General features: G+C 41.7%; 1 protein-coding gene across 2 annotated transcripts in view; it reads right to left on the bottom strand.

Moving 5' to 3' along the window:
* Positions 1–22,961, bottom strand: part of LOC114555269 (glycerol-3-phosphate acyltransferase 4) — a 39,290-nt gene that overhangs the window by 3,272 nt on the left and 13,057 nt on the right. For both annotated transcript variants that reach the window (XM_028577555.1, XM_028577556.1), the window contains exons 3-12: positions 21,831–21,900; positions 19,720–20,020; positions 18,088–18,162; positions 17,890–17,979; positions 10,963–11,056; positions 10,736–10,851; positions 8,572–8,627; positions 8,372–8,457; positions 5,805–5,933; positions 5,065–5,144 (exon numbers count right to left, since the gene is read on the bottom strand). In XM_028577555.1, the coding sequence (XP_028433356.1) occupies positions 5,065–5,144; positions 5,805–5,933; positions 8,372–8,457; positions 8,572–8,627; positions 10,736–10,851; positions 10,963–11,056; positions 17,890–17,979; positions 18,088–18,162; positions 19,720–20,020; positions 21,831–21,900 (1,097 nt within the window). The remainder of the gene's footprint in view (positions 1–5,064; positions 5,145–5,804; positions 5,934–8,371; positions 8,458–8,571; positions 8,628–10,735; positions 10,852–10,962; positions 11,057–17,889; positions 17,980–18,087; positions 18,163–19,719; positions 20,021–21,830; positions 21,901–22,961) is intronic.

The following is a 22,961-nucleotide window of genomic DNA, read 5'->3' on the forward strand; positions in this document are numbered from 1 at the left end:
AAGATCTTTTAATACCTTATTTCTTAGTGTGCTATATAATCGTCTCTCATGAGGTAATTTATTCTTGAGAGACATCTTAAGGGCATGATCCCTCTGTCTCATTAATGACCTTATAGTCTCACTTATCCAAGGTATATGATTTCTTTTGCCAGGTTTACATTTAATTTTTCTCATGAAACTATGTATAATATTTTCAAGTTTAGTCATGAGCGATTTACAGTTTTCATCAACACTTTGATGAACAAGGTGTTCATTCCAATTAATTTCTTTAATTGCATGCTCAAGACTGGACAGCTGATTTTTAGGAATTATATATTGATTTAACTTTGTATAGATTGATGAACTAGATACTTTTTTGGAAAGCTTTCTTACAATCAATATCATATTATGGTCAGATAGTCCTGTGACCAAATTGTAAGTTGTTTTTATTTGTTCTGGTCTATTTGTGAAAGCCAAATCAATAAGTGTCTCTGATGAACTAGATATCCTCGTAGGCCCTTCAATTATTTGTTGAAATTCATAATTACTTGTGACACGTTTTAGCTCTTTCCTTTTTATTTTATCACTCCAATTTATGTTAAGATCTCCTAATAAAATAATCTCTTTTTTAGTATCACATTCCTTTAAGAGGGCATTCAATTTATCATAAAAAACTATTTTTGTGGACGGTGGTCTGTACAGTCCAATCATAATAAAAGACATTTGAGTTGAAAGAGTTAATTTAAGAACAATACATTCCAAGTCATCAGCATCTGACATGTGAATTTGCGTACAATTTATACTGTCCTTGACATAAAACAAAACTCCACCACCCCGACCAACATCTCTATTTCATCTAAACATATTGTATCCATAAACTTTTAGTATGTCAGCTGGGGAGTTTTTGTGTAGCCATGTCTCTGTTAAGCAAAGGAAGTCCAAATTTGATTCACATAGAAGATGCTGCAATTAATCCTCTTTAGGAATTGCCCTTCGGATATTTAAATGTCCTCCTAATAATCCGCTTGGTTTAGCCTGCGAATCCCACAGTATGCGAGCCTGGTTGACAGTGCGGAAAAGTTTAATCCCACGGTGTTTCACAATTGCCGGATTTATTTTACGTTTTGAATTGTTTAGCAATGCACAATTTGTTAGTTTTTGTACATGATCTTTCGTACAAGACATGACAGTGCCCGGCAGGATCTCAGCTGATGATGAAATAAAGTCAGCAGGAAACTCACCCAGTCTGGCGGGTTCGGTGGCAAGCAGATTATTATTTAAGATGGTAAAATCATTCCAATGTGTATAATCCAACCCAGGATATTGCTTGATATTCTCCACAAGTAATGCTCGATGGTGGTTTGGGCCCACATCTCCCTCAACAGGCCCGGGATTAAGATGAACATCACCCGCAAGTAAAAGGGTGAGCAACATACAGTGGTGTGAAAAAGTGTTTGCCCCCTTCCTCATTTCCTGTTCCTTTGCATGTGTGTCACACTTAAGTGTTTCGGAACATCAAACCAATTTAAACAAAAGTCAAGGACAACACAAGTAAACACAAAATGCAATTTGTAAATGAAGGTGTTTATTATTAAAGGAGAAAAAAAATCCAAACCATCATGGCCCTGTGTGAAAAAGTGATTGCCCCCCTTGTTAAAACATACTATAACTGTGGTTGTCCACACCTGAGTTCAATTTCTCTAGCCACACCCAGGCCTGATTATTGCCACACCTGTTCACAATCAAGGCATCACTTAAATAGGAGCTGCTTGACACAGTAAGGTCCACCAGAAGATCCTTAAAAGCTACACATCATGCCGAGACCCAAAGAAATTCAGGAACAATTGAGAAAGAAAGTAATTGAGATCTATCAGTCTGGAAAGGGTTATAAAGCCATTTCCAAAGCTTTGGGAATCCAGCGAACCACAGTGAGAGCCATTATCCACAAATGGCGAAGACATGGAACAGTGGTGAACCTTCCCAGGAGTGGCCGGCCGCCCAAAATTACCCCAAGAGCGCAGCGACGACTCATCCAAGAGGTCACAAAAGACCCCACAACAACGTCCAAAGAACTGCAGGCCTCACTTGCCTCAGTTAAGGTCAGCGTTCATGCCTCCACCATCAGGAAAAGACTGGGCAAAAAATGGCCTGCATGGCAGAGTTCCAAGGAGAAAACCACTGCTGAGCAAAAAGAACATCAAAGCTCGTCTCAATTTCTCCAGAACACATCTTGATGATCCCCAAGACTTTTGGGACAACATTCTGTGGACCGATGAGACAAAAGTGGAACTCTTTGGAAGGTGTGTGTCCAAGTATATCTGGCGAGAAGGAACACTGCATTTCATAAAAAGAACATTATACCAACTGTAAAATATGGTGGTGGCAGTGTGATGGTCTGGGGCTGTTTTGCTGCTTCAGGACCTGGAAGACTTGCCGTGATAAAAGGAACTATGAATTCTGCTGTCTACCAAGAGATCCTGAAGGAGAATGTCCGACCATCTGTTCGTGTACTCAAGCTGAAACGAACTTGGGTTCTGCAGCAGGACAATGATCCTAAACACACCAGCAAGTCCACCACCGAATGGCTGAAGAAAAACAAAATGAAGACTTTGGAGTGGCCTAGCCAAAGTCCTGACCTGAATCCTATTGAGATGTTGTGGTATGACCTTAAAAAGGCCGTTCATGCTCGAAAACCCTCTAATGTAACTGAATTAGGACAATTCTGCAAAGATGAGTGGGCCAAAATTCCTCCAGGACGCTGTAAAAGCCTCATTGCACGTTATCGCAAACGCTTGGTTGCAGTTGTTGCTGCTAAGGGTGGCCCAACCAGTTATTAGGTTTAGGGGGCAATCACTTTTTCACACAGGGCCATGATGGTTTGGATTTTTTTTCTCCTTTAATGATAAACACCTTCATTTACAAATTGCATTTTGTGTTTACTTGTGTTGTCCTTGACTATTGTTTAAATTGGTTTGATGTTCCGAAACACTTAAGTGTGACAAACATGCAAAGGAACAGGAAATGAGGAAGGGGGCAAACACTTTTTCACACCACTGTATATCCAGAAAGTTGTCGTAATAGTTGTGGAGCCTTTGCGTGATCATAATATTTGAAGTAGTGTTTTGGACAGCCACTTTTCCATTGTTATGAACGCTGCAATATAGAGCAAATTGTCCACTAGGCAAACCTGTGTGAGTAGGCCCATATCCACAGAACAAAGGAGACTCGAAATGTTTGGGACAGCTGTTCACATTTCCCATGCGTCGGTCAAGTGTATTAAAGCACGGCCACACTGAATTGGCAAGAAGAGCAAAAATATAGATGACGATCAATGTTATAATCTTGCCATAGCTTATGTTGCCTTTTGATATAACACCACTTTTCCGGCATCGTTGTTGCAGAGATGAATTTTTAGAGATTTTGAAACTGCATGGCAGCAAAGCAGCACCTGCTAGACCGCATGCCGCCTTCATGTTCCAAGTAATGGTCAGTGATATTAATATTAAATTAGATTTTCTTGACTGTGTAACAGATAAAACATGTCATGGAGCATTATAACATGCCATCAAAACTGCTCTTTATTCTTATACAAGGATGAGATCATAGATATGAATCGTCAGCAATAAGGGTTTGTTTTTTTAATAAGCGTCGAACATTGAACAGTCAAACACAGAACATTTATCACAAAAGCTTAAGTTATAATTAAAAAAAAAAAAAACAGTGAAATGTGTGATCTGCCTCGGTTCAACAGCAGCATCTACATATTACACTTTCTACAATCATGTTAAATAAAAAAAATCCACGGAATATTCTGTAAACCATCTGGGATTATGTTACATAATGTCAGCATTTATCTTTGAAAAAAAAAAAAAACAGTAAATATAATAATTAAAAGAGGATTTAAAAAAATGTTAAAACCGAACATTTAACTAAATATTCACATTCGATTAATGGCGGTCTTCACGATTAGCCAATCACATTCTTTCAAATCGCAATTTCAATTTGAAAGAAAACTAATTATTAGGGGTGTCAGTTTCCTCTATGTTGATTTGAACGAGGCGGCCCCCCCACGGCAACATTTCTGCCCCCCACGGTATCAGAAATAGGGCTGCATTGTTAGAGTGCATGTCGGAGAATAACGCAGGCACTCGGCAGAAAAAGGGAGAAAGGAAAAAGAGACGCTGTCCGACGTGATAAGCCAGTTGAGATCGTGTGTGCGCGTTAGGGCTGCGTTCGATTGAAGAAGTTCTTAGTCGACCAACACTCATTCAACTGTATCGACTAATCGATTAGTTGATTTAATCAACAGGTCTGTAAATCTGAGTTTCTCCAGAAAAGACGCATAGATTTAATAAGATGATGCCTCCCTTGCATATTTAAACACAACATTTCAGAAAACATGTAATGCAACATATAACTGCCTTAATGAAAGTAATCAAAGTAGGTTTCATGGTGATATCTGTTAGGTAAAATGTCAACCCTTAATTCTTGTGTTTACCAGAGATGTGCTCGTACGTTTCTTGGAAATAAGTCATTCAGCATGAAAAAAAAGACTTAAACATGACTAATGGACTAAAGAGATCTAAGTTGACTAAGACCAAAACCGACTGATTAGTCGACCAATCGACTAAGAGGGAGCAGCCCTAGTGTGCGTGCTCGAGAACTGTAACTAGTATAACTTATGTTGTCAGTTCTTTTAAGCCTGGTCTTGCTAATTTAAATTAAGTTAACTGGTGATTTTCGGACCTGCCCCCACTGCTAAAAAAAATAAATCCTAAAGGAAACCCTGGGTGTAAAGACACATCGATCTGGACGATATATTGACTATTTATATTTCCTGCAACATCATGTCAAAGTGTCTGGAATGAATGGTCACTGTTCAGTGAAGCAAACAAATATGTCATCACTTCTGCTCAAACCGCAATGAAAACACCTCCCAACTACAATATAATAATCAATGAATAATATAAATGAAACCATAAACAACATACAATACATGGACGGCTCCTACAGTCATCGTGAACGGTATCCCTCGGTTTGTATTTAAGTGGAAGAAACCATTGCACTGATTAAGCGTTATCTTACCACAGGAGGTCGACCAGTCCGCCTTGCCTGGCTATCGCTGCCTTTACACGATTGGCAAACTGTACGGCATCTTCATCCGCCTGTTGGAGAAGATTAGCTTATATAAATACAAACACAGGCATAACTAAACATTTACAGCATAGTTATTATCAAATATAAAATAAATTCTCATTGAATTGCAAGTGCTGAATGCAGACCTCTAAGGAAGGGCGCTGGGTCTTGAAGAAAATTAAAGGAGAAATCCAGCGCAAAATGAACCAAGGGGTTGATAACACATGGGTAACGAATCGACTGTTCTCTGGGATATGTTTTCATGCTAATCGAATGTGACACCACTAACAAGGCTCAAAACAGCACCACACTTCCACAGTAGCATAACGAGGGTCCCTACATGTAAACACAAGCATTGAGAACTTTGTAGGTGTACAGACAGTTTATTAAAAAGATAGATTATAAAGACAGTGTACAAGATGGTGCCCGCCTGTATACGTGAACGGTACGGTCTTTCTAAACTATCTTTTAATAAACCGTGTACACTTACAAAGTTCTCAATGCTTCGGTTTACATGTAGGGACCCTCATTATGCTACCGTGGAAGTGTGGTGCTATTTTGAGCCTTGTTAGCCTCTTAGGCTAAATGCAGCAAAACGATAAGTGAAGCTAATATGTTGATGGTTTCATTCGTGAAAGAACAAACTGATGTGTTGGGAAGCCAGGAGTTATCTATCCACGGAGCCTCACCTCTCTGGACATGGGGGGGAGGTACCACACGCTGCAGACGATGGCCCAGCTGCTCATCATACGTAACAGGTAGTTGACCATCCCAAACTTGCTGCTGTTCCAGAAGGCGTCTCCAAATCGCGGGTCATACTGCAAGGATCAAAACACACCAGAATGAATAATCACGTATAGAGCCAATCATACGATAACTTCCAGGTAGAAAAGCTCCTGCGTCACGTACGTACAGTTTAACGGCGCTGAGCAAACGGGGATGAGGGACAACTGGATATGCTCTCATCTCCTTCATCTAAAATGCACGTTTGATGCTTTTCATACGTTAACTCTTTGACTAACGTTAGCTTGGAGAGCTAATGGAGCTGTTGGGCCCCAGACTAGACCGTGTTGCTGTTCCTAACGCTAGATTAGGTTTATCAACAGGGTTTGTCCAGGTTTCAACAAGTCAAATTTATTTTATGAATGGAATTTCAAGACCTATATCACGACATAAAAGTACAACGAAATGCAGAGTCACAAAAGTACTTGAAAAGTAAATAAAATTATTAAAATTGAATAAAAGCGACAGAGTAATACTGATCTGTAGCGAATTATATTTGGACGAGCGAAAGAAAAACACATGCAAAAAAAAACATTTCAATGAGCGTTAGAGGCGTTACAGGAACGTAGGAAAACTTAAGACCTGTTTAAAACTATTTAGACCTAGAACACAATACGGATGTAAGACATGACCTAACGTTTTGAATTTCTTGACTTTTTTAGCCTTTTTAATACCCAGCGGAGACCCTGAACAACAGAATATAATCACAGCAGAGACCACAGATAGGTCAGACACCTCCGTGTTTAACGAGATCTCTTTAAATGTTACAGTTACAGCTCAGACTGAGCTCATTAAGTGGCGTATGTGTGGCACGCCAATTCGTATGCCATTTTGGCGTGTTACCAAGACGCATAATCACTTATCAATGCCGTTTGGCCTCCATCGACTTACATTACCTTGCGATTGCGTGTCAATTTACACCGTAGCGAGTAGTATGAAAGGTCGAAAATCCGCGTAGAGAGGGTGATCGGGGGGGGCTTTCACCCAGGACACCGGGGATCGTGTCACGTTTCCTAAACCCGTCCCGTTCGCCGTGATGCTAATTCCTCGAGCTGTCTTTTCTGATCCGTCTCCGTGTTGCTCTTATGGCGCTGACACACTTAGCCGATTATCGGCCGTTGGACAGTCTGGCGAGGTCGGTGACTCGAGTCTGTTCGGTGTGTCCCGTGCCATCGTCAGTCTGTGGGGCTGTCGGCGTTCATTTTGGCCGACCTGACATGTTCAGTCGGAGGGGGGGCAGTAGTCGGGACTCACCCGGAAATGGCGAGCGGGATGAGGTGACTAGAGTCTCTCAAAATCTGATGAAAATCTTTTAAACTGACCTGTGTTGAGCTGAAATGAAGACAGATTCAGCAACTGTATCACGGGCTATTTCTCTCTTAACATGTTCTCAGAAACACGTTTCTTTTTTAGTCCAATCTGAGATCGTATTCTGAATGAGCTGCCATGACAGTCTGGCTTTGAATTTCCAGAGAAAACAAGCCCATGTGACTAGGGCTGCCACCTCTTAGTCGATTAGTCGACTAATCGGTCGTTTTGGTCTTAGTCGACTAAGATTTCTTTAGTCGATTAGTCATTTTTTATGCTCATTAATGCTTAATTACTTATTTTCAAGAAACTTCTGAGCACATTTATGGTAAACACAAGATTTAAAGTGGTGCTTTTGCAGGATTAATTGTGGAGAAACTCAGTTTTACAGATGGTTAATTAACTACATTTATATTGTGCTTTTCTAGTCTTAACCACCTCTCAAAGCGCACAGCTCTGTCAATTAAATCAACTAATCGATTAGTCGACAAAATCATATAAGTGTTAGTCGACTAATAATTTCTTTAGTCGAGGACAGCCCTACATGTGACGCGTTCGTCCAATCAGCTGTCGGTTTTCATTTCTTGGGCAACAATACAGAGTAGCGCCGCCTGCTGTCATAGAGATGTATTACGTCTCGTCTCATCAGTGTGTTCTGTGGCACTTTTTGGACCAACACGGGGACACTGATCATCTCGACTGGCTTTTCTGTCAACGGTCGGACATCGGCTATGTGTGTAAGCAGCTTTACACTGTTGCCCCTGGCAACTGACAGCGTAGGATTCCCAAATGGTGGGCGTGCTCAGACACCTCCCAAATTGTCACGTGACAGCAAGCTACCATGACGTATGTCCTCATTGTCAATACGGCGTAGAAATACATCGTATTAGCTGGTGTGAACTCAAAATGTGAACAGATAACACGCCACTTGGCGTCATGATGTCACGTTGTTACAGCTGAAAATGACAACAGAGAATTATTTTTTTTTTGGCCGATTTCACTTATCTCCACAATTCAAATCAACTAACGTTTGTCTAGCCGGAAGTGATTTTGGCATTAGCGCCACGTCACAGTGATTCGGTTCGTTACTTCGAACAAACTGTTGAAAGAAACGTTAACGATTAAAGTTACATGTAGCAGATAACGACAAGAATGAAAGACTCACCTTTATGGCCACAGGGTAGACTGTGGCACCAATGTCAAAACTGCCTTTCTTAAACATCATAACGGACGTGTTGTTAATGCAGGTACCTGAGGATTTAGAGTATTTATACATAAATAAATATTTAAGTCTTATGGAAAAGAATATAAAGTATAAAGTAGCACTATAAAGTCTTCCTGTATCATAATATTAAACAAGCTCACCTTCTGGGAAAATGAGAATGGGCAGTTTAGTTTTATCTTCTACATGGTCACTCAATCTGCAATACAAGAAGTATGTAAGTTATTATTAAAAATCTTTCTGAGATTCTTAAAGTCCAGCTCAAACCAAAGTTTTGCGACCAGACGAGTTCAAACTTGCGACTGCAATGTTTGAAACCTGCCAGTTTACAGCAAAGAGACGAGACGAGACAGTAGCTGTGTTTGAAACTGTTCCCTATCACAGAAATAGTTCCCTATGTAGCGTGTTGGCCATTTTGTAGTGGTGTTCAAATTCTCCACAGTTAATTGTGCACCGCTACGTCCTGCTACACCCTGCAGTGCCCTGCTATGCCATGAACTACTACAACTACTATTTCTACTCATAGTTCCATTATCTTTAATGTGACTATTATTGCCTCTGTTCATCACACCCCCAACCGGCACCGTCGGACACCTCCTACCAAAAAGAGTCAGAGTCTGTCCCAGGTTTCTTCCTAAAAGGGAGTTTTTCCTCGCCACTGTCGCACTGAATGCTTGCTCTTGAGGGAATTACTGGAATTGTTGTAAATTATAGTGTGGTCTTGACCTACTCTATCTGTAAAGTGTCTTGAAATAACTCTTGTCATGATTTGATACTTTAATTAAAATTGAATTAATTTCATTCACTATATAGTCCACTGTAAAATACCTACAATGCACTGCTAATTTGAGTGTACATACAATGTAGCCTACATTTTACTCCTGTGTACCCACAATGCAGCGCGGTAGTGTTTTCCCAGAGGAGAAGGAGCAGCCGCGAAAAAACTGAAAAGGAAAAATGGAGTGGGCTTTCGTTTCTAAACAGTGGAAACGTAACATGCATCCTATATAAATACAACCTTTTACTTTCCTCCTGGGTGCTCGGCTTGTTTCAGGGACGTATTAGAAGTATTTATGTTTCGGTTTGTTTACGTGATGCTGGCCGCGCCCGCCTCCGTCACACAAACAACGGGCACATCTCCTGACGCAAGTCACGAAACGATGGGTTTTCAGTGAGTGCCCGAAATCTGGTTTGGTCGATCCCTATATAGTTCACTATTTAATAAAGACTATAGAGGGAATAGTGAGTGAGTAAAAGTGTGAATGGTTTTAAACACAGCTTGTGTCTAACTTCAGACTTTTCAGGCTTTTGTGTAGCTGGATATCATTTGTAGCGTCTTAAAATATGAATGAGGATAGTGATAGTGAGATACTTGCTACAGTCACATTTCTAGTATTGATGAAACGGTTTTATTTCTCTGATTCGCCCCTTTGTTCTAACGCCTCTCCTTCTCTTTATTCCCTCTCTAGCTCCCTCAACCATCTACTGTGCTCGTTGAGCCTCTGTCCAAAACTCTGCCATTTCAACCGGTTGACATTTTGTAACCGACTTGACGAGCTGACTTCGCTGTGAGTTGATTGGCTGTTGAAACAGGTGGTGTGCCTTTCGTCTTGTCGCAAATCTTTGTTCTGAACTTGGCACAACAACAAGACACAAAATATTGAATTTTTAACCAACAGACTCTCAAAATCAACATAAAAACTTACTTTGCAACATCTCTAACGGAATGCAAAAACAAATCCTATAGACCAGGGGTCTTCAATGTTTTTTAAGCCAAGGACCCCTTAATTGAAAGACGGATCAGGGACCCCCTACTACATATATTGTATAAAATGAAGTTGTATATTAATCTGATCCGTACAACTTTTAGGGCCGCCTAAAGCATTTATAGATACCTTTTTTGCATAGAATACTAAGCTATTCAAATAGCCTAATAATTTTTGGCATGATTTTATAAATCATGTTTTAATGTTAACCCTTAAATGTGAAACAAATGTGAAACAGTCAAGCCTTTGGGATGAACTGTATCTGTGGATGACTACCTTAGTGTCTACATTACTTACTGGCCAGTAAGCCTACCCTCAGTGGATTTATATTTGCTAATAATATGTTGGAATCATGTTAGACTTTTTAATTTTTTTTTAAAAATTCAAAAATTAACAACAATTTGGAGGCCCCCCTGCAGTGATTGTGAGGACCCCCTGGCGGGTCCAGAACCCCTTGTTGAAGATCCCTGCTATAGACTAAGGGTTAAACTGTACAATAACAAAACCTGGTTGTTATTAAAAACAAAGGTTGTAATTCTACCTTTTGGCCACTAGATGTCTGTCTTTGACTTCTGAGCGTTCAAACCAAATGTGCGGGCAGGCCTTGACCATGGATCTCTGAATGACCCCCATCAAGCCACCGTGAATTTGGCCAACCTGAAAACACAAAACACAAATGTCATTTCAGCAGACAAGCAGCTGCAATGGAAAGAAAAGTGACCCGTGTCAATGTTTTTGTAGCTTCCTGCTGAGCAGCAGTAGAGTTACCATAGCATAGCAGCCGTCGCTGGCCAGGATGATAACATCGATGGGTGAGGTGTGGTTGGCGACACAGATACCCCCATTCTTGGGTTTATTTTCACTGTGAAAGTGGAAACAGAAAGACTGTTACACTATATGTCATGAAGACACGTCCTGGATGATGTATTACCAAGAACTGAAAGAATGTTGATTGTTAAAATACACTAAGATAAGATAATAATAAAGAAAGCAGTCAGGAGACAAAATGATTCTTCTAAATTTGGGTATGCTTTGGCTCTGCCCAGTTTGCTTGGAAGAAACAAAGCAATGGTGGATACATTTAAAGGTTTGACCCCCAGAGCATGCAGCATCTGAACCTACTCCAGATTCTTAAAGATAGAGTTGCAATCTTAAATAGAGACAGAGAGAGAGAGAGAGCTACACTTCCTCCCTTGTCACTATTTTTAGCCCCAGAGTAGAGAGGAACACGTGTTAAAACAGGCCAGACATCGATGGCAGACATTCAGAAGGACGCAAGAAATGATACAGACCCTTGACCAAATAAATAACCACAGATCTGTTTTATATTATCACAATATTTTGTGAGTTTTCAACAGATTACACTGTTGACGGATTGTCTGTTGACACAAATATTATTAAAGTGCTCATGTTATGCTAATTTTCAGGTTCATAATTGTATTTAGAGGTTATATCAGAATATGTTACATGGTTTAATTTTTAAAAAAAACACCATATTTTTACTTTACTGCACATTGCTGCAGCTCCTCTTTTCACCCTGTGTGTTGAGCTCTCTGTTTTAGCTACAGAGTGAGACAGGGCTGGGCGATATGGACCAAAAGTCATATCCCGATATATTTTGGCTGAATATCAATATACGATATACATCCCGATATTTTTTCCGCAAAGTGAGAGCAAATGTTCAGTCAAAGCCAAATATGACATGTCACAAGTAGTTTCATAGAAACTGGCTATTTCATTTAACAGTTACAAAAACTAATGAATAAATAATGAACAGGTTTCTTCACCTGGTTCATGATTAAATGCTCAGCTGTTATAACAAATAACAATAAAATGTAAACTGTCTAACATATAAATACTGTATAACAACATTAGTACCTTTATTGAAATCAAAGCTCCATAAGGTGCACATTTAAATAAAAAAATATCTTAAATAAAAAGCCTATAAAATAAAAGAGGCCAATCCAAAATGATCAGCAGCTTGCTTGCTTGGAGCAAGAATCAAATTTGAACTATATCGATATATGCGATATGGTCTAATTCCATATCTCATTTAAAAATATAACGATATATTTTTTATATCAATATATCGCCCAGCCCTAGTGAGACATCTCACTTCTGTCCCATCTTTGTTGGGAGTCGCACATGCACAGTACCTAGGTAAGGACTACTAGCCAGTCAGAAGCAGAGTATGAGGGCATGCCCTGACAGTACTTAGGTAAGGACTACTAGCCAGTCAGAAGCAGAGTATGAGGGCATGCCCTGACAGTACTTAGGTAAGGACTACTAGCCAGTCAGAAGCAGAGTATGAGGGCGTGCCCTGACAGTACCTAGGTAAGGACTACTAGCCAGTCAGAAGCAGAGTATGAGGGCATGCCCTGACAGTACCTAGGTAAGGACTACTAGCCAGTCAGAAGCAGAGTATGAGGGCGTGCCCTGACAGTACCTAGGTAAGGACTACTAGCCAGTCAGAAGCAGTGTATGAGGGCCCTGACAGTACCTAGGTAAGGACTACTAGCCAGTCAGAAGCAGAGTATGAGGGCGTGCCCTGACAGTACCTAGGTAAGGACTACTAGCCAGTCAGAAGCAGTGTATGAGGGCATGCCCTGACAGTACCTAGGTAAGGACTACTAGCCTGACAAGCAAGCTAGTGTGATCCAAAACAAACCAGCTTCAGCCGGTAACCATGGCTTCGTGGCTCAGCTGTACAACCTAGACTGGAGCAAGACTTTTCAGAGTGGTACGTTATTTTAATGTTAACTAATTATTCTTTCAGACGAAACGTTTTAATTCTACACTGTCTCCTGGACATGGCGATACGACTATCTGAACTATTTGGGCCTCCGCTCTAACTAGCTTGGTTTGAGGGTGTACCATGCTAGCAGCTAGGTGAGCATTATAACGTGTTACAAAGTGACCACGTTGGTCTCTGAAGTAAAGGCTGGACTACAATAGAGCTGTTTGGAGCAGGTTGTGAACAGTGTTTTCTGTTGGAGATGGTAAGTCCTTTTGGGGTGGACTTTGGGCTTTCTCATTTTGTAAACTTATAACATGTACAAAAAGATATATAACACAATAAAGGAAAGGGAAACAGCCAAAAAGCATAATATGAGCACATAAATGTTTGCCTTTGAAGTTCAGTAAAACAACTAAAACCAACTAGAAAACATTCACATTTCACAAGCTGACATCAGAGAAGTTTTACTCTTTCATAAAAAACCAAAATAGTTGCCGATTAATTTAATAGTTACACTAAACCAATTATTTTTGCAGCTCTAATTACCATGATGAGCAATCTCACTGACCAACAATGTCCCTCGAGCTTCAACTTAAATGTTGTTTCAAAGGTTTAATTTGAGATTCAGTCAAGCCTGCGCTGTGGTTAACCAAACATAACAGCAGCTGTTTCGACTACAGTTGATAAATACAATACATCAACTTCCTCCTCCACATCCTCCTGCATGTGCCTATCCTCTCTATAAAAACCCCATGTACTGCTTCACGTTCCTCTTAGATTCACACTCTGTCACATTTGCATAAAATGTAAAAAAAAAAGCTTCACTCACAAGCAACAAAATCCTCACTACCAACATCCCTTCGATAGTAACACTGGTGCACGATATTGAACCCCTTAAAAAAGGAACACGCCGACTTATTGGGAATTTAGCTTATTCACTGTAACCCCCAAAGTTAGACAAGTCCATACATACCCTTCTCATCTCCGTGCGTGCTGTAATGCTGTCTGACGGCTCCAGCGGCATCAGGCCAGCACAGAACCTGCAGGTGAATGGTTCCAGTAATCCTACTGCTCCCAATAAGTGACAAAATAACACCAACATGTTCCTACTTACATGTTGTGATTTGTAGAGTCACAGCGTGTACAAATAACAATGTAACATGAGACACAGCCATCTTCTAACCGTAAACAAACCGGGAACTATATTCTCAGGCGGAAGAATATAGTACTTGGGCGGAATGATATGCTTTGCAGCAAGCCTGTCTGAGAATATAGTTCCCGGTTTGTTTACGGTTAGAAGACGGCTGTGTCTCTTGTTTCGTTGTTTTTTGTACACGCTGTGACTCTACAAATCACAAAATGTAAATATGAACATGTTGGCGTTATTTTGTCACTTTTGTCACTTATTCGGAGCAGTAGGATTACTGGAACCATTCGCCTGCATTCACATGTGCTGGCCTGATGCCACTGTAGCGGTCAGACAGCCTTACAGCACTCACGGAGATGAGAAGGGTATGTATTGACTTGTCTAACTCTGGGGGTTACGGTGAATAAGCTAAATTCCCAATAAGTCGGCGTGTTCCTTTAACTCTTAGAGCCAGTTGTTCTTCACGTGATCCTGTTTAAATCGATCTAACAGCTAGAGCATTCATTCTTTTTTCTGCAGAAAGATAAGGCTTCTGCATTACTTTGAACGCTCGTGATGGCGTTCTCATTGTTACGTGACGCCTGTGTGACACCGTTCTGTTGCAGATGAAACTGTCAAAACGCATTTACGCTCTGCTCATTAAAATGAGCATATCTCTGTGGCCGGGATGGCTCAGTGGGTAGAGCAGGCGCACATGTACTGAGACGTTTATGCCTCGACGCAGAGGTCCATGGTTCGAATCCGACCTGTGACGATTTCCTGCAGGTCTTCCCCCCCCTCTTCCTCTTAACAGGGTTAAGGATAGTGAGACGTGTGCTTTAGTTAATTGAAGTCAGCAGCTCCAAGCGTTGTATTTTATGTTTACAAAATGACTGTAGCTTGACTGACTTGGCTTTGTGTATGAGCTCGCATTACTGACGAGGGCTTTGTGCTTAAGAGAGGCTCGTCTCTGCTGCAATGAATATGAATGTAGACAGTCTGAGTTTAGCCTCAGGCAGCCTCCCTTTCACACTCACACGCTCTGGGTGCTCGCATTACAAGAGCTGACACACTCTGGTTTCTGCTCTCCGAAGACAACTTATCCGTCATTATGTAACCTCATGTAGACCCCTTTCCCTGCAAGGCAAGAGGCCTTCGGAGAATGTTTTAGTACAAGAATAGTGGGACCAGGTGAACAAGACGAGCTGCATTTGAGCGGCTTGTTTAAAACAATCCGGTAACTTTTGATTAAATGGCATGGCATTTGGAAAATCCATAAGTTGCAACATGTTTTCTCTTGAAATATTTGTTTAAAAAAAAGCACAAAAAAATGTTTTACCAAAATTATAATGCTTATAAGTTCAAACCTTCTAGATAACATTTGTGCCATTGACACCATTTGTCCTTAATTTTTGTGAGCATCAGTACAGAGCTCTTTTTGTGATGTCAATAATTAAAAGGTGCTCTAGGTAGGATTGCAAAGATCCAGGACTTCGCCAAAAAATTTGAACATTGACAACTTCTCAGTCCCTCCCCCCTTTCTGCTAAAGCCCAAAACGGTCTCTTAAGCCCCTCCCCCCACAAGGGAGAATGGATGCGTGTGCATGAGCAGTGATTGACACGCAGTTAGACACCCCCCCTGGCCCTGATTGGTGCATCTGAACACGGAGCGGTGGATTTTTGCAAATCTCACTACAAATCACAATAGCCAGGTATTTTCTTTTTTTTATTACCATCTTCATGTATTACCAGCTTCATGTAGTTCTACTGGAACATAGGGTCAGTTTCAGCAAATATGACAGAAAGTTAGTTTTAGAAGTCTTACCTACTGCACCTTTAATACTGGCAATGCTAAACTTTTAGTTTTAGTAAAGGCCTTTGCAGAGCTCTGGATACATGTGATTAATCATTAAGTAAAACAGATCACTCAATATTTTAGTGACCTAACCGATAGGGGTGGGAGATATTGACAAAAATTAATATCTCGATTTTTTTTTCAATATCTCGATATCGATATTCAGACGATATTTTTGAAATCCTTCTAGAAGTTAAAAGTTCAGAGGCTATTTCGGTGGTTCTCTTTGGAAAATGTACAAGCAAGATGAAATCATAACCATAAACAAAGGGCTCTGTTCTGTAACATATTGCACACAACCATGTCCTTATTACTGGAGCTGGGACAAGGCCGGGTCAGACTAGGTTCTGATAGTCCTTCTACTGGGCTGTATAGTCCTTCTGACTGGGAGTTGGATGTTTTCTGACTGGCCCAGGTGAGGGAGAGGTGCAGTTCTGTATCTTTCTTGATGTTAGAGTAACATGGTCTAGTGTGTTCTTCCCTCTAGTAACACAATCTACATGCTGGGAAAAAGCTGGAGGGGAACAGAATTTAAGCACGCCTTGTTAAAGTCCCCTGTATCCCATATCCAGGTGATCGCGCTGCAGTTTATTCACTATGGTTAGCAGTGAACCAAACTTGTGCTAACGTTAGCATCGGGGGCTATGTAGACGGCAGTGTGCGGTTTTCGTAGTAAATAAAATGGTCAGTATATTACCGACAGGGCTCCAGGTCAGGTGAGCCGTACTGGGCAACGATCCTGTAGTTGGTACTCCAGTCATTGTGCACATAAATGCAGTCCTCCGCCTCTCGTCTTGTCTGAGTTATTTTCTCATTCTGCCGGTAGATAGCTAGCTCGGCGTGCTAGCGCCGACAACAACCTGGAGGGCTCGGTCAGGCTATGTCCTCCAGGATGTTATGAGCCGCCTGGAAAGCTCTCGTAATGGCTGTCTTGTATCGTGGTCCTGTATTGATTAATTCAGTGTGGCTGTACGTACTTGTATAAATATACACCGACAGGAGAGCCGCTGCACAATCGCGCGCCGCCATCTTTGTTGACATGAGTGAACGTCATAACGCACAGGTAAGAACTAGTAGCAGCTTACTCTCGTGCAGGATGAACGTGATTTTGTACAAAAAATACAGTCAAACAAACCCCTACAGTATTAACATCGCTACATATAATTGTTTAGAAGGTTATAGTGTGCGTTATTTGTTTTCTCGTTAACTTCCTTCAGCTCTTTTCATGTTTGGGGGGTCGGATTGTACAAATTCAAAATATTCGATATCCCAATTTTGCATATCGTCCAGACAACAATTTGGATATTATCGTCTAAACGATATATCGCCCACCTCTACTAACCGATAAGACTGACTGATGTGCGTCGTCGTTTCCAAAGGTCTCCGTTTGAGTCCGTCCAGACTACAAAACAACCGCAGAGTTTTCAAACCAAAGTGTTTCCAAATGTCTCCGTTTAAGGGGATAAGAAACGTCCCAGTAGTGTGGACGTGAGGCATAAACGTAGCAAAAGATGTTTGTTTTTAAACCAAAACGTAGTAGTGTAGATGTAGGCTGTGGCTGCCCACTGCTCCTAATTAGTTTGGACGGGTTAAAAGCAGAGGAAACTTGACAATAAAGGAAATATTATAAAATATGATATTAAGGAAACCGGTCTGGTTGTTATGGGTCTTCTATGAATTCATTGTGTTGCTTCCATTATTTCTATTGACATCATAACCTAAGTTAGATGCATCGGACCTAATTAGGTTCCCTGAATGTCTCATGTGTTTGCATACAGTATACATACTGAATAACTCCCACATCTTCCCTTTTACAGGTGCACATCCTGACCTTATCTGACATGGTCTGTCAACATGTTACCAGGAAGTACACTACTGCCGTGTTAAAGTAATTCTGTTATATGAGGAGTCTAAAACTATTTGCATCGGACGTGAACCCACCACTTCCGATGAAGGTAGGGGGCGAAGGTCCCTTACCTGTTATGGTAGGTGATAATGGCCGTCAGAGCTCGGACACATATTCTGTAGCACATCAGATGGACTTTCTCACTCAGAAAGTTTTTTAACCTGCAAGAAAAAGCACACAACAGCATGACATACTCCGTGTGTCAACACGGCAAACAGTTTCCTTTATTTTTGATAAATCCAAACAGACCAGCTTGTCGTCAGTCTCACCTTCCGCTTGGCAGCAGCCCGATAAGACAGGTGAGGAAAACGAGGAGGCCGACACCGGTGAAGGCCAGAGTTACCCTGAAAGAGACAGAGAGGCAGGTTACATCTGATCCTGCAACAGGGAATCTCTTAACACATAGTCTTTAAATAGTCTCGCATTGCCAGACCTTCCTCCACAGCGCCACGGAGGAAGGTCTGGCTAGTCCACACAGCATTCCTGGATGGGAGAAAAACGTGTTCTTGTTTGGCATTTCTTTAAACCAATCACAATCGTCTTGGGCGTTGCCTGTATCTATTTTTTTGTGACATGATTTGGTTTAAAAAGTTTATTGACTTATATAACCTTTTAGCTTAGGATGTACTGATTTTAGGGATATAAAGCATTTGAAGAAATTACATCACAATATGTGAAAATACCAATGTAGGCATTTAAATGCGAGAACAGGATCCTTAGCCAAAGAAGTCTCCTTCTGTACTACAGGTTTTCTTTTCTGAGTAACCACCCAGATAACATTGTTATGCAGGGGTGTGGGGTTCTGGTTATCTATTACAAGTTCCACGCTCTCCTCTGACACTGTTAATAGACTGCCGACCCTGCAGGAAGGAAGGGGACGATTAAACTGCCCGACAGGTCGACTTAATTTGGATGAACCAATCACTCGGGGTTGGAGGAGGGGTTGATTTAAATTGGGAGAGATTTAGAAACAAGAGAGGTACGGGTTTCATGCTGTCATGCGAGTGAGCCAGGTCAATATTCAACTAGACAATAACTGAGAAAATCCATTAACCGGACGGGACACTGCAGCGTCTGTTTGTGCAGCAGTGGCCTGATTCGTCTCCCCACCGGCAGTTGGAAACGAGCCAGCCAGGCTTAGTACTGAGTCACTGTCCCTGTGACCGGCTAAGCTAACCCCGAAGGAGGATCTCCCTCTTTAACTCCCTGCATGTGCCAACATTTAAAAAGGAACACGCCGACTTATTGGGACTTTAGCTTATTAAGTCCATACATGGGGAGGCCTATAGCTCACCCAGTAAGAGCGTTCGCCCCATGTTGGCTGAGTCCGGTGCGGGTTCGAATCCGACCTGCTGCCCTTTGCTGCGTGTCGTCCCCAATCTCTCTACCCCTTTCCTGTCTATCCACAGTCACTGTATAATAAAGGGAAAAGCCCCCCAAAAATAATAATAATAATAAAAAAAAGAAAAACATTTACCAATACATTTTGTGTCTCTTTGTAGTCGTGTTGCATCTATTTTTGGTCATTTTGGTTTCTTTGGGTTTGCTTTGGGTGTCTGTGGTAGTTTTGTGTCTTTTTCACATCACTTTGGATCGTTACTGTTACAATATCTGTGTCTAAAACTGTGGACAAGCTAGAGCAGATAATAAATAAATAACACTCAAAAAGCTTAAAGACAAAACTTAAAGCTATAGAGGTCCAACTACAATCATTAGATCTGAGTGAAGTATTTTAGTTACGTTCATTCATTATGTGCTGCCCAAAATGGCTCGGATGCTGCACCTAAACCTTCCAGCGGCAGGAAAAACCCTGTTAATGCGTTCAGTTTTCTTTAAAAGCATGCGTGGTAAGGGTCACTCTCCTAAATAAAGAAACCTCTCTGAGGAGGTACGGCTGATACCTGAGAGGCAGCAGGAAGCCGTAGCGGATCAGCAGGCCGAGCCCCCAGAGGACAGTCAGCCTCAGGCTGATGTAGTGGAAGTTGTTGTTGCTGCGAGTCAGCAGATTCCAGGACTCCAACTCCTCGGCAGAGAACCGCTTGGTCACCTCATCGTCCATGATGCTCTCCACTCCTCGCCGGGCGAAATAGAAGATGTCAGACATCTCGAACTCGGGGGCTGAGTCCAGGTCTCTGTTGCTGCCGCTCCGCCTGATCTCCTTGATCTCCTCCTCCAATGAGGTGGGCTCCCTGGCGATGATAGCTGCAACAGTCCAGCGAGAAAAGAGGTCAGCGAAACTCGTCTCTTAAGGCTACATGTACACCAAGTTTTCTCTTTTAACCCATTTACTCCTAAAACGCCTGCTAAAAACGCCTATAAAAAACTATGTTATTCTGGGATAAATATCCTTATCTCCTGAAGGTTTTCTGAAAAAATATTAAGAATTGTCAACGTCTACCAAAATCTTAATATCTAAGCCTCTGTAGCATGAAATAAAATACATTGTCGAGGTAAGAATCACAGGTTTTATTAAAACATGCTCCCTTAGCACTAACATACAAACACATTTTTCAAAAGATTCTCAAAAACAGATGGGTTATGACGAATACCAAATGCTGCGCCACGCAGCAGCCAGCAGGAGGTTCAGAGTTGCGCAACGCAGTAACCGGCGGTAGATGTAATGTTTCAGTGCGCAGCATCCGGGACAAATGGGTTCGTCATTTTGAGACAAAAACGATCTTCGTCCACACAAGCGTTTAAAGGCACTCTATGAGTGGTGGTGATGGCGCAGTTGATATGACACATGCCTTTGGTGTGGGAGACCCGGGTTAAATTCCCACTGAGATACGTCAACCAATGTGTCCCTGAGCAAGACACTTAATCACTAGTCGCTCCAGAGGCGTGCAGGCTCTGACAAATATAGCAAAAGCGTCAGCTAAATGACATGTAATGTAACTATTAGGGGTGTGACGAGACGCTTACTCCACGAGACAAGACACATCACGACATTGGGCTCATGAGAACGAGACGAGATTTCTCGTTGAGGTGAAAAGTTGTCTCGTGAGGCGATGTGATGTCAGCGTGATGGAGCGTGGAATTACTATTGAAGATCCCCCTGCCACTTTTAAATCATTTGTGTGGCAACATTTTGGTTTTCCTGTGGAAATAATAAACGGCGAAAGAGTGACAGACAAGACGAACACAATATGTAAACTTTCCACCTCGACGAGAAATCTCGTCACATTTTAATCTCGTCACACCCCTAGTAACTATGCAAGATTTGTACTTCAATATAACAGCTTCAAAGTAATTTCAATGGTAAACAAACTCGTAGTAGGGCGAATCATCCCGATAGCAAAGCGCAAGTTTGGTAGGTAGCGCACCGCCAAATCTCACGATCAGGCTGTGAGTGCAGAGACGGCTCTGCATATGACAGTAACGTTAAATACAAGTACAAGTAGTTTGACAAAAATGCAAAATGCATCGTATGCCTTTAAGTTCCAGTAGCACAGCTAATCTCCATCCATATTAACACGTCTGACAACACGTATCACATGACCGTACACACACACACACACACACACACACACACACACACACACACACACACACACAGGTGTAAACAGGAAGCATAATGTCTGATGTTACTCTGCGTTGAAGATCATGGATGTAGAAGTTAAAAAATACAGAAAATACTTTAGAGAAAGAACAACAACGGTGAAAAGTAAGAGCAGGGATTTATTATCTTGGAGATGATGAGGTGGAACTGTTACTGAAAGGTCTGTAAGCTACCTAACCGATAAGACTGAGTGATGTGCGTCGTCATTTCCAAATGTCTCCGTTTGTGTCCATCCAGACTACAAAACAACGCCGGAGTTTTCTAACCAAAACGGGGGCAGCAGTGTTTCCAAAAGACTCCGTTTTAGGGGCTCGGAAACGCTGCAGTAGTGTGGACAGGACGGTAGGTGTAAATGTTGCAAAAGATTTTTGTTTTTAAACCAAAACGTAGTAGTGTAGACGTAGCTTAAAACAAATACACCTACTGAATATGCACGATGATAGTACAGCTTACCATTCGAGTAGGGTTTGTACAGGTGGTGATTATTTTCTTTCGCTCCTCTCTCTATCCTGAGTGTGGCCCACTGCAAAGACAGAGCAAAAAGGTGTGTAAAAATACAAGTGACACACAATACACAGAAAACAGCAGGTTCATGTTACTTCTAGCCTGGATGCCAGCCGAACTTAGCCCCGCCCACAAAATTTGAGGTCGGGAAGTTCGGTCTGGAGTCGCTCCGTTGAGAAGCAATTATTGCCCGAACAGGATCTGTTCGGACCAATCAGATTGTCGGACAGATGATTAACAGTAATAGAATCAATCAAGTCACCAAAGAACGCTTGGGTTGAATTTGTTGAGATGTGTAGATTCCACCATCGCGTCTGTTACAGAAGATATCGACAGCACATTCATTTTAAAATCCTCAGCGGAGGAGCCTCAACAACTGCCCAAAAGCACAGTAGCGTTATATGGTGGAGAGACATAGAGACTGGAGAGAGAGAGCGTTATATGGTGGAGAGACATAGAGAGAGACTGAAGAGAGAGAGCGTTATATGGTGGAGAGACATAGAGAGAGACTGAAGAGAGAGAGCGTTATATGGTGGAGAGATAGAGAGAGACTGAAGAGAGAGAGCGTTATATGGTGGAGAGAGATAGAGAGAGACTGAAGAGAGAGAGCGTTATATGGTGGAGAGACATAGAGAGAGACTGGAGAGAGAGCATTATATGGTGGAGAGACTGAAGAGAGAGAGAGAGAGAGAGAGAGAGAGAGAGTTATATTATATGGTGGAGAGATAGAGAGAGACTGAAGAGAGAGCGTTATATGGTGGAGAGAGATAGAGAGAGACTGAAGAAGAGAGAGAGCGTTATATGGTGGAGAGAGATAGAGAGAGACTGAAGAGAGAGAGCGTTATATGTTGGAGAGAGAGAGGGAGAAGAGAGAGAGAGCGTTATATGGTGGAGAGACATAGAGAGAGACTGGAGAGAGAGAGCGTTATATGGTGGAGAGAGATAGAGAGAGACTGAAGAGAGAGCGTTATATGATAGAGAGACTGAAGAGAGCGTTATATGATAGAGAGAGACTGAAGAGAGAGAGCGTTATATGGTGGAGAGAGATAGAGAGAGACTGAAGAGAGAGAGCGTTATATG

This window comes from Perca flavescens, chromosome 5 (assembly GCF_004354835.1).
Source record: "Perca flavescens isolate YP-PL-M2 chromosome 5, PFLA_1.0, whole genome shotgun sequence".
NCBI classification, from domain to species: Eukaryota; Metazoa; Chordata; class Actinopteri; order Perciformes; family Percidae; genus Perca; species Perca flavescens.